Source organism: Pelmatolapia mariae, linkage group LG10_11 (assembly GCF_036321145.2).
Source record: "Pelmatolapia mariae isolate MD_Pm_ZW linkage group LG10_11, Pm_UMD_F_2, whole genome shotgun sequence".
NCBI lineage: Eukaryota > Metazoa > Chordata > Actinopteri > Cichliformes > Cichlidae > Pelmatolapia > Pelmatolapia mariae.
Window position 1 is genome coordinate 23,630,176 of NC_086236.1, and position 12,735 is coordinate 23,642,910.

A 12,735-nucleotide genomic window follows, 5' to 3' on the forward strand; every position below is an offset into this window, starting at 1 on the left:
GAGGAAACTCGTCTTTATTTGTAGTAAACAAGATTTTATTTGGGAGCAAAATTACAATAGAACATCACAATAAAAAAAAAAAAAAAGAATCCATTATAAATATAGAGTAGACCTAAAACATGGGCTAGCAGATGATGCCTGACTTTAGGCAGCTGTTATTTAAGACCATGTGTTTATACTGATAGTTGTTATTACAGTGAATAAGAGAAAAAAGTCTGCTAATTTCACACCCAAAGTGCGCAGTACCACTGATACTACACTAATTCTGATATTGCACTAATGCATCATTTATGCAATCAACAGTTTTTGTTTAGAATATCCATGTTTTACTGTTCTCTGTATATTGCAGAGGTGGGTAAATATGGTTGAAGATTAGAAAAACTGCTCTTTCTAAAAATAAGACTTTTGAAAATAAATTGACAGAATATTCTGGGTAAATAAAAGCATAACTATCCAACATGAGTTTTATACGCTCATTAAGACACATTAGTATGAGCAGCATCTTCTTTTTTATGGTCTAAAACACTGAGCGTTAGAGGCTTAAACGACACTGCTGACTACTGGCTCAGGCTTGGCAGGTGGTTGCTACAATAAAGAAAGAGTTCGCCCAAACTCTTCTTTCCCATTCGCCCACATGTCATGTTGTTTTCTGTGCTCATGTTTGTACAAAGTCACCTAATTTCTATGTTTACAGCATGTGGTAGCAACTACTTCTAGATAAGAGTGGTAAAAGTGTAAAAAGCATGTTTTATACTTCACAAACTGTAATGCTGTGGGGATATATTGATTATTTTGGGGGGAAAGAATGAAATTAAAGTCCACTATTTTGCCATCAGTGCTGATAATTCCATGAAATTCCTGAAACTGCACCAAATTTGACTATAACTGGGATTTAATGGCTTCCTCAAATGTTCCCTGAAAGCAGTTTAAGCATCTGGTTCCTGCAGTTATGGACATCTGATAATTGATTAGCTAGTTAGTGATGGCTTAGTAAGTCGTAACTCAAAACAATGGAAAATTAGTGAATACAGCCATAATACTAAATTACTCTACACAGCACTGTACTCATATTTATATGCACAGCGAATCACATGCTAATAATGTAAGATCACCCGGCTCTGTAGCTTTGGAGAGCCTTTTGGGCCTCGTTGTTTTGTTTTGCAGACAACAAATTAATAATAATGGACACAGATTCCAGGTTAGAAAAGTGAAGCCAGTGTAGAAGTGCCTTAGACATGTATTTCTTTGAATGTTCAAACCGAAGATAACGTAGTCCATTTTGTAAATTTTAGTCATTTAAAATGTCTAAAACAGAATTACCCGTGGTATTCTCACTGGATAACAACTTGTGACTGATAAGTCGTTAGCCAATGAGTATTAATTTCACAATCTGACCCCAACCAATGTTCTTACAGTACATTTCTAAACACCAAGATGGTGGTGGTGAAAACACTCATTTCAACACTTTATAAAGGGATTTTATTAACCACTCCATGGTTTACTCTTACCACTCACCACCTAATACACTAGGCATATTCCTAATAACAACAGTGACGGTTTAGTTGTACAGTGGAACCCCGACTTACGAATACCCCATTTAACGAAAAATTCAAGTTACGAAGGCACCTAACGGCAATATTTCTGCCCGTGTTACGGCAAAATGCCCGCGTAACGAAATCCGCTGGCTCTGAATGGCTGAGCCCAGAATACCTACAATGCCCACAATGCCTTCCGAATCATGTAACCCCCTTGGCTTTCGTACTTGCGCTTCGCTGTTCCACTTGAACGACGTATTGTTGTTGCAGTTAGCAATTAGCCTATAGCCTATCGTTCACTCAAAAGGCGCGATGGGTGCTTCGACTTACGAAAGACGAATTAATTTCGTAAGTGGGGGTTCCACTGTATTAAGATACAGAAGCTTAATTAATTGTGATTAGTTCTAATTATTTTTAACTAGTATTTCAGAGCAAAAAGGCTGCTGTGTTATTTGGAAACTAATGCAAGTCCTGTCTGTAAATAGACATCTGTTTGTTGTTTTGTTTTTTTATCTTTGCACTGTAAACCAGCTTCTAAATGGTTAGAGCATAGCATTTCTTTCTAAGTACCAGCAGGGGGCGACACCACTGATTGCAAAAAGTCATCATATTGTACAGAAGTTTATGGGAAAATGCTCCTCAGCTTCCTTTTCTCTGTGACCTCAGTACAGAGAGTTGATTGGCCCAGTCACTACTTTTAGCCTTATTAAATACAACATCAAGTTTATTTTGTAAATTATTACCCACATTAGTGTCCAGAAGGACAATAAAGCAAGGAATGCTTTACCATTTGATTGACAAGTTGTTAGCCAGGGAGCGTGTGGTGTCACCCAGTTACACAACGAAAACCGTCCCACACTCATGTCGTGTGGTTTAAAAAACCATGGCAATTTTTTTTAAAACATTGGGTGATTTCATGGTTGCTATGTCTATCTTTTGTATACAGTCTAAGATGTTATCTAGAAAGTGCCTTTTTGTGTTTTGATCAATCAAAATGAACTGCATTTACTACAACAGTCAATATTCCTCCCACTTGTTAAGAGTTGTACTTTTTTTTATTAGCAAACTGCTTTCCCCACAATATGAGGTCACTGTTTGTTTCTAATTAAAAGTGATTAGCACTAAGATTAAAGGAGAACACTCTCATTATTTCTCATGTAAGTCTTTTAAAGGTTGTAGGGCTGGCTGCTTACCAAGCTTTTTCCTCGAATTAGCAAGTGCAACACTATTAATGCTGATTAATAGCAGGCGATGTTCATGTCTTTTTATTCTATGAAGCTAACAATGAATGATGCTTCATAATAAAAGCAGCAATAATGCTGCAGGGCTTCATTATAAATACTTCCACAGTTTGACAGGAACACAGCGGACTAGTTATGTAAAAATACACTTGTTATTAAAGAAAAAAAAAGCTGTGATGTTCTGTGCCATCCATAGCCCACTCGAAGAGTATGACTGTGTGAACTGGTTCTATTAGACGCTGCCCACAGAGAGCATCACAGTAAATAAAATTCCCCTCCTCATACACCTCCTCATCCTCTCTCTCCTTCAGTGAATGGCAGCTTTGTTTAAGCTGTCAGGATCAATTATATCTTGCTCCCATAAACAAACATCATGGTGGAGAAGTGGAAACGAGCAGCCCCTCCAGCCGCCCCCCAGAGGATGTGCCCTTCCAGTCTTTCCCCAAATCCCAAATGCTGGGTGTTTTCAATACGTGACCAACACAGTTACTTTGACTTGGCTTTCTGTTTGGGCACATTCACAGCTGAAATTGCAGGTTTTGGTGCAGGGGCTGGAGGGGGCCCCGCCGAATCGTACACACTGGAGAACCTACAACAAAACGGGGGCATCACAATGAAGAAAATACCAGCACTGAAGAAAAAGCTACAATTTTGCTAGCATGACATGACCAAGAACAGAAAGCAATATCACATAAATGGGTAGCTCACTTACAGGCTTTTGACTCTCTTTAGAAAAGCTCTGACGGCTCTAGCAATCCTTCTTATCCGCACCTGTCACCAAAATATCACAGGTCAGTGCAAACCAGCAATTTCTGCATCTTACATAGAATTACATGCGATTTATACTAAGATATGTTTCTGTTTTGTTTGGTTTTAACTATTAATCAACTTTGCTGAATCATTTTCATTGAAAAAATTTTTTTAACATAAAATAAACTCACCTGCTGCTTTTTGTACAGCAAAGGAAGGGAGAAAACAGCGATCACAGCTGGACAGACAAATTATTCATGTAAATGACTGGACTGCTACTTTTAGAGCACTCTAGCTGAGCACTCAGAACACTTTCTACTACCAGCCACATTCATCCATTCACACACACATTTAGGCTCCACTTTCTTTGTTTTTGAGAGCTTTGTCTAACATTCACACACACACTTCAGTGGAAGCATCAGAGGCAGCTCAGGGCTCAGTATCATGCTCAAGCATGCTTTAATATGCAGTGTTGAAGAGCCAAGGATCAATCTACCAACCTTCCAATCAGTAGATGACCCACTCTACCTCCTGGGCTTTATGTCACTTTAGCTTTGCACAAAAATAATCTAAATGGTTCTAATGAAAACATTCTCCTATTTAAATAATTGGTGCAAACCAGTCATCTGAGGCGACTGATGGAAGCATGACTTCAAAAGGAACTTGAGGTTTGCAGTAAAAGTTATTCCTTAAATCTTAACCATCATGTGCAGAGTGCTTTTTTCTGCCTAAACCCAGTCACACTTTAACTACTGAGATGATAGATCACAAACACTCATGAGTCTTACAAACAGGAAGACACATTTGAAGGTGCTGGGAGCTTAATATATGTAGGTGGAGGAAAGAGACATGGAGGAAATTAGATACGTGTGTTAGCACAAAGCATAAGTATGCACCGGGTGCAACTTACCACTTATTACCAGGGTCAGTCCGTTAGTTTGGATACCAACATAGGTCAGCAGATACAGAAGCACAACAAACTGAGAGAAAGAGCACATAAAAAGATTACTGAACAGTTTAATAGTTTAGTTTATTAACTGTAATTTGATTTGTGAATGATGCTGCTTTAATACGTCTCACTGAGATTTAAAGCTGCTGAATGTAGTCTTGATCCCATGAGAAAATTAACACTGCATGTTGGCTCTGTTTAATTTTTAGCTGCTTTTAAGCAATATAGCCTGGATTAAAACAGTACAGCTGCTCAGAGCCCCACACGAGCGTGTGTGGTGTGTAGCTGCCACCAGGTGGCACCAAAGTCAAAGAGTCTTTTAATCTTGGCTATACTATTGCTTTACCATCACACTCATACCTTAATAGAGTCAAATATGTTTTCAATGAAAATGAGCCGTTTGATTTCTGTGACAGCAAATGCGATCAGCAGCACCATCTCCTCCACCAGCATCACCGTCTCCTTATTTGTCAGAGAGCTGTCGTAATCCAGACATGACCTAAGCACAGGATAACACATTTGTGAGAAAGTGCAACATGCTTCCAGAAAGCAGAGGAGCAGCATTTTTAGCTGGAAAAGAAAAACCTGTGTGTGAACACTGATGGACTCACTGAAAGGGGTGAACCCCGGGGTTCCAGCGCAGGAGCTCCAGGAGCTTATAATAAAAACGGAGGGGGAAGGTGATGCACATGACACCCAGAAAGACGTTGGAGACCACAGTGACGGCACTAAGCTGGAACAAGCTGGCCAGACCGATTACCAGCCCTGTAAACACCACACCAGTCCTCCACATGTGGCGCCAGTACACCAGATCCACAACTGCAAAGCAATTAAGCACAAGACATCATCTTAAATGAGCAGTGTTGGGTAAGTTACTTTAAAATAGTAACTTAGTTACATTACTAGTTACTGCTATCAAAAGTAACTCAGTTACTTCAAGTTACTCATTACTTTCAAAGTAACTAGTTACTAGGGAAAGTAACTTTGCTTTTACTCAGAATTCTCTTGTTAATGTGTTGCTTCCATAACTGGATACCCAGCAAGATTGCCAGTCTTCTAGCTTGCTTACTTGCCAGAAGTGCACTGTGCCACCTACCAATAGAAAGGAAAAGATAATGTGCATATTTCCATGAGAGAAATCCCACGCCTGGACCGTCATTGACCGCCGCCATGATTCTAGCCTACGTCACAGCGTCATGTGCGCTTTTTACATCCAACACGAAAACTGCAGTCATGGTGCTTTCGATTGTACTTGGAAATTCTGCCTTCTGAATAGGAAGATGTAGGTAACACAAGACTGCAGATGAGCTGCATACAGGGCTGGACTGGGACAAAAAAATCGGCCCGGGCATTTTGACTGACCGGCCTGCCATTATAGGAAAAATCAGAAAGCCTTTGAATGAAAACAAATGGTAAATGGCCTGTATTTGTATAGCGCTTTACAAGTCCCTAAGGACCCCAAAGCGCTTTACACATCCAGTCATCCACCCATTCACACACACATTCACACACTGGTGATGGCAAGCTACATTGTAGCCACAGCCACCCTGCGGCGCACTGACTGAAAACAAACACTGTTGTGACAGTGATGTACACAGTTTTGATGGTATATATGTATCAATCTATCAATCATTTGTTGTAAGATTCAGATAATTACTTTTTAAAAGCTAGACATTTTAAATGAGAATACGAAAGAAAAGTACTTCTTTGTGCCCCCCTTTCCCTGTTAATGCCCTAACTGGCCCCCTGGCAACACTTTGCTAGACCCGCCCCTGCACAGTTACCAGCTGTCAGCTACGTAAAAAAAAAGATCCTGGTGTTATTTGTCTCTCAGAAACAGTTCATAACTTCCCTTCAACTCATTCATGTCACCTAAAAGGTAAACCTGTTTCTCCATCACCTGTTCAGCTCTGATGATTCAGTAAGGACATCTCCTGGTTTCATCTGCATGTTTCCCTCTCACCAGATAACCAAACCGATATGACCAGCAGCTTTTACAGCTGTGGCTCCAGCAAACTTCAGCTGATACTAGAAATTAATATTAAATAAATTCTAACAACAGCTGATCAAGCTTAAACGTGCTGCTGTTGTTTAGCGCTACATCCACTGGTTTCTTCTTTCTGGCGCGAAGTGGGCGATAAACAAACAAGAGAGAAAAGCCGATCAGCTGATCATTGATCAATTTCATGACTGAAGTAGAAACGGGAGAGGGAGGGGGAGAGAATGAGAGAAGAAGAGGCAGCTGACAGCGTAAAGTCGCAGAATAAATCCAGCTTTGTGTCTTTTTCATTCTAGCTGAAGTCCGGGACAAACTGTGTTCCTTTTCACCTCAATACAAAACGAAAATATTACGAAATGCGTAATATTTTTGCTCTGAATACGGAACGATTCCGTTTTTTACGGGATGGTTGGCAACTCTAATAATTAACCTTATGAACAAAATAAAGTTTAACATCAGTAACACAGCACCCACCCAGCTGTATAGAAACTCCGTCATACTAGCTAGTATGCAGTATGAGTTATTGTAACTGACTGTAAAAAGTCAGCACAACGAAAATAAACTACACCTAAACTTGGTTTATATCTGACCCAGATAGACTGCAGGTCATAACTTCTTACCTGAAGTTCAGTTCACCTGACACTCGGACCCTCATCCACCTGCTGGCCTCCACCACTTGCTAATGTTACTGAATCTGTGGAAGCTCCGTGATAGCCACCACACGAAGTAACGAATAACGAGCCTATCTAAATCCCAGTAACGATTAACGCGTTCCTGATTTTGGCATAATAACTAGTTACCGTGCTCGTTACTACAATAATAACGTAGTTACTGTAATGCGTTACTTAATAACGCGTTAGTCCCAACACAGTAAATGAGTGATGCACAGAGAGCGGGGTATGTCTGAGTGAATATGCAACTGAAATGGGAAGTTGTTAAGCTTAGATTAGGTACAGGCTAATGTTCCTTATACTTCATGACCTGACTGTGAAGCAGGGTTACCAAGAGTGGCAACATGGCAGAAGGGTGTAGAGAAGTCAATAAAACTGCAGTGGAGATAAAACTAGCAATGATGCAGTAAGTATTTCAAAATGAGGAAAGTACTGAAAGACCCAGGAAAAGAACTTGTCTATCTCTACTTATTTTAATCCCACAGAGGTCAGTTATGTTGTTGATAATTTTACTTCTTCACTGTGTAGGACTCTGGATATTGTAGCTCCTCTGAAAAAGACTTCCTACTATAACTCTCAAATCAAATATGCAATTAAAGCAGATAACTCCAAAGCTGGAGAATAAATAGGATCTCAGTAATTTAGAAGATTGTCATTTAGCCTGGAAAAATACTGCTGCTTTGTAAAAAAAAAAAAAAAAAAAAAAAAAATTAAAATAAAAAAAAGCCCTTCGTAAAGCTAGAAAACCTTACTGTTCATCACTGATTGAAGAACATAAGAACAGCCCTAGGTTTCTCTTCATTGGTGTAGCCTGACTGACAAAAAGTCAGAGCACTGTTAAGCTAACCATCCCTTTAACATTAACATTAACATTATTTGAAGAGTGTCAGTCAGGTTTCAGAGCACATCACAGCACAGAAACAGTTTTAGTGAAGGTTACAAATGATCTTCTTATGGCCTCTGACAGTGGACTCATCTCTGTGCTTGTCCTGCTAGACCTCAGTTTAGCGTTCAATACTGTTGACCATAATATCCTATTAGAGAGACTGGAGCATGCTGTAGGTACTACAGGTACTGCGCTGCAGTGGTTTGTATCATATCTATCTAATAGACTCCAATTTGTGCATGTAAATGGAGAGTCCTCTTCACACTCTATGGTCAATTATGGTGTTCCACAGGGTTCAGTGCTAGGACCAATTCTGTTTACATTATACATGCTTCCCCTTGGCAGTATCATTAGAACACATAGTTTACATTTTCACTGCTATGCAGATGACACCCAACTCTATCTGTCCATGAAGCCAGATAACACACACCAATTAGTTAAACTGCAGGAATGTCTTAAAGACATAAAGATCTGGATGGCCGCTAACTTTCTGTTTCTTAATTCAGATAAAACTGAGGTTATTGTACTCGGCCCTGAAAATCTTAGAAATATGGTATCTAACCAGATTCTTACTCTGGATGGCATTACCTTGGCCTCCAGTAACACTGTGAGGAACCTTGGAGTCATTTTTGACCAGGACATGTCCTTCAATGCACATATTAAACAAATATGTAAGACTGCTTTCTTCCATTTGCACAACATCTCTAAAATTAGAAATATCCTGTCTCAGAGTGATGCTGAAAAACTAGTTCATGCATTTATTACTTCCAGGCTGGACTACTGTAATTCATTATTATCAGGAAGTCCTAAAAACGCCCTGAAAAGCCTTCAATTAATCCAAAATGCTGCAGAAAGAGACCTGACAGGGACTAGAAAGAGAGAGCAGATTTCTCCACTATTGGCTTCCCTTCACTGGCTCCCTGTTAAATCCAGAATTGAATTCAAAATCCTGCTCCTCACATACAAGGTCTTAAATAATCAGGCCCCATCTTATCTTAATGACCTTGTAGTACCATATCACCCTATTAGAGCACTTCGCTCTCGCACTGCAGGCCTACTTGTTGTTCCTAGAGTATTTAAAAGTAGAACTGGAGGGAGAGCCTTCAGTTTTCAGGCCCCTCTTCTGTGGAACTAGCTTCCAGTTTGGATTCAGGAGACAGACACTATCTCTACTTTTAAGATTAGGCTTAAAACTTTCCTTTTTGCTAAAGCATATAGTTAGGGCTGGACCAGGTGACCGTGAATCCACCCTTAGTTATGCTGCAATAGACGTAGGCTGCCGGGGGATTCCCATGATGCATTGAGTTTTTCCTTTCCAGTCACCTCTCTCACTCACTATGTGTTAATAGACCTCTCTGCATTGAATCATATCTGTTATTAACCTCTGTCTCTCTTCCACAGCATTTCTTCTATCCTGTCTTTCTTCTCTCACCCCATCCGGTCGCAGCAGATGGCCCCGCCCCTCCCTGAGCCTGGTTCTGCCGGAGGTTTCTTCCTGTTAAAAGGGAGTTTTTCCTTCCCACTGTCGCCAAAGTGCTTGCTCATAGGGGGTCATATGATTGTTGGGTTTCTCTCTGTATCTGTTATTGTATGATCTACTGTACAATATAAAGCGCCTTGAGGCAACTGTTGTTGTGATTTGGCGCTATATAAATAAAATTGAAATGAAATAAAAATGAAATACAAGGTCTTGAATAATCAGGCCGTATCACCCCATTAGCTCTCAGACTGTGTGCTTGCTTGTGGTTCCTACAGTATTTAGAAGTAGAATGAGAGACAGACGCCATCTCCACTTTGAAGATTGGGCTTAAAACTTTCCTTTTTGCTAAAGCACACAGTCAGGGCTGGATCAGGTGAACCTGAATCCTCCTTAGTTATGCTGCAGTAGGTGTAGTCTGCTGGTGGATTCCCATGATGCATTCAGTATTTCTCGTTCTCTCACTCACTTTCTGTTTATACATCTCTCTGCATTTAATCATTACTTATTGTTAATCTCTGGCTCTCTTCCACAGCATGTCTTTTGTCCTGTCTTCCTCCAGTCGCAGCAGATCGCTCCCCCTCCCTGAGCCTGGCTCTGCTGGAGGTTTCTTCCTGTTAAAAGGGAGTTTCTTTCTTCCCACTGTTGTCAAAGCGCTTGCTCACCGGGGCTATATGATTGTTGGGGTTTTCTCTGTTTTCTTGGTATTACTGCAGGGTTACATTAGGGTTACCTTACAATATAAAGCACCCTGAGGCTGTTGTTGTGATTTGGTGCTGTGTAAATAAAAATTAATTCATTTGGATTTTAAAACATATGAGGTATACAAAAGATGCCATGTGCTACTTTTGCTAGTACAGTGAATGTTTAAACTAAATTTAAACAGAGTTGCTGTATCATAGTCCCCCTTTTTTCGGTCTGATAAGTCCCACTGTGGATATTTGAACTGTTTTGAGCCATAAATAGAGACTAAGACTTTTTCACACGGTCTCATAAAAGTCATCTAAAATTCTTTCTACCACAACGACCACAGCCAATGGGTGTTTGAAAAATGGACATGTGGTTATTTAAAGTGTGGATAAGAAAGAGAAAAGGGTAATGAAGAGAAATGACAAAACAATTTTACAGAAAATGAAGGACACCCGCACCTCGTTTCATGCCATGCCATGCTCCTTTATTAAAGGAGAAAATCTTTCTGAATGAATGCTGTTTTTAATGGGATCTGTACATGTCTGAATGTAAATCATAAATCCTTATATTAGACACGAGATCCTTACCCACCAACATTACATGAGCATCCTAACTGCAGCAAAAAATTTAAGATCATTTTATGATTAAAACAAACAGCTTGACACAACTCAACAGATGATTTAAAAGCAGCAGAGTATTGCTGGTTTTCATAGTTGGGTTTCCTGAGAATTATAAAAGTAGATGTATTCTTATTCATTTATAAAACAAGAAACATTAATGCTGTCACGCCAGTGAAATCACTTCAAAGCGGGGCACAAGTACGCCCTCTCATTCTAATCCTAGTAACAGGAATTACGTGTTATATGAAGGAAAACAGCCCTGACAAGACAGCATTTCTTATATCCTATAACAATTTAAAGCTTTACAAATAAAACAAACTACATTCAGTCAGCAGTGGGCTCTCATTTAGCTCAATCCCATTCAGCCCATCTGTCGACCAAATGAAAGACACACTGGATTCAGTGTTTAACATGCCATCCTGCCTGCATTCACACCTGCACAGCAGAGGGAAAGTAAATAAATTCCCTTCTTCTCCACCTGACAGCTGCACTCTGACCCCGTCTGCTCTCCTTCACTTTACTTAAAGCTGTCAATATTGATTTCCTTACGTTTGGTGGCCATTTCAGCGGCGGTCCTGCTTGCTCTCCTCTCTTTCTTGTGCTTCCACCGTTGGATTGCACTCCAGGCTTTTTTTGGCCACCCCAGCTCCGTCAGCAATATAAGGCCCGGCTGGCCTAATTTTATCCTGTATTGGATTCACACACTCAAATTGGGAACCTGAGACTTGAGCATGTACATGCCCCACAGCTTGTAGAGGCTAATGCTTCCTCAACCAGTTGGTGGCTGATTTGCACACAGAGGCCTTTCCATGCACGACAGACCATGACAGTTTTTTTAACGTAAAATGATCATGAATCCAAACTGATAAGAAAACAACTAATGTTAGCAAGAAGCTAATGCCAAAAGCTGCGTACTACAGCACTGACATCAAGCTGAATACATACAGTCACTGCAGTACTTCCCTTGCCATGTTTTACAGATAAGCAAGAAAGATGAGTTTCTCTATAGATTTATTATTCACTCTGCACAAATGTCCCTCATGACACCTTCAGTGTGTCAGACCAAAGCACGGAGCCAAACTCGCCTCTCCATCTGTATATTTAACACTTTCACTCACACCTTTAAAGCTCTAAAGATAACATAAGAACAACCTTATAAAAGAGGAAACCCATGTTAGAAAAGCACAGGCTCAGATGTATACTATAAAAGGGAGCTATACTAACATTTGTATTTAAAAAAGCCATGATGTTTGCTGTACTGTATTTAGTATGAATTAAGGGTGTTATATAACTGTTATTCAACAACAGATATATTGCTAATTAATATTGTCTAATACACATGTGAAAATAAAAGTATGTACTTTTTTTTGTATGCTTTATTTATTTATGGTTGTAGAGGGCTGTACTGATGTGTCCTATCAGTACAGTTGTCTTTTGAGTGTAATTAGCTAGCCAAAAAAAGTGCCAAAACACAGAATAAAGCCTGGCGGCATAGTGGTGCAGTGGTTAACACTGTGGCTTCATATCAAAAGGATTCTTGCTGGACCCTTCTGAGTGGCATTAGCATGTTTTTCCTGTGCTTGTATGGCTCTCTACAGTTACTCCAGAGAGCCATTTAAGCAGATCAATGGCATGTATGTTAGATTAACTGGTGATTCTACACTGATCATAAATCCAGTTCAGATTTATTCATATAGTATAACTCCAAATCACAACAGCAGTCACCTCAACGTGCTTTATACTGTAAAGTAAAGACCCAACAGCATCAGAGCGAAAACCCTAATGATCAGACGTTCCCCTATGAGTGGACAGAAGGCGACAGTGGGAAGGAAAACCTCCCTTTTAACAGGAAGAGGCCTCTGGCAGAATGAATTGGACAGGTAGCATTATTATTACATTTCAAGCACAATGGCAATA

The 12,735-nt window shown here is 39.9% G+C and overlaps 1 protein-coding gene across 2 annotated transcripts; it reads right to left on the minus strand.

The window, feature by feature from the left end:
* Window positions 1–2,884: 2,884 nt before the first annotated feature.
* Window positions 2,885–12,068, minus strand: rtn2b (reticulon 2b). 2 transcript variants are annotated; one of them, XM_063486832.1, is made up of 7 exons: window positions 11,368–12,068; window positions 5,087–5,294; window positions 4,836–4,974; window positions 4,437–4,506; window positions 3,718–3,764; window positions 3,489–3,547; window positions 2,885–3,365 (listed from the first exon to the last, which is right to left on the minus strand). In XM_063486832.1, exons 1-7 carry the CDS (start codon window positions 11,378–11,380, stop codon window positions 3,263–3,265), a joined length of 639 nt encoding a protein of 212 aa, XP_063342902.1. In that variant the 5' UTR covers window positions 11,381–12,068; the 3' UTR covers window positions 2,885–3,262. The 2 variants fall into 2 exon arrangements, with proteins under 2 accessions (XP_063342902.1, XP_063342903.1); XM_063486833.1 differs by lacking the exon at window positions 11,368–12,068 and adding an exon at window positions 6,376–6,677.
* Between the last annotated feature and the right edge of the window lie 667 nt (window positions 12,069–12,735).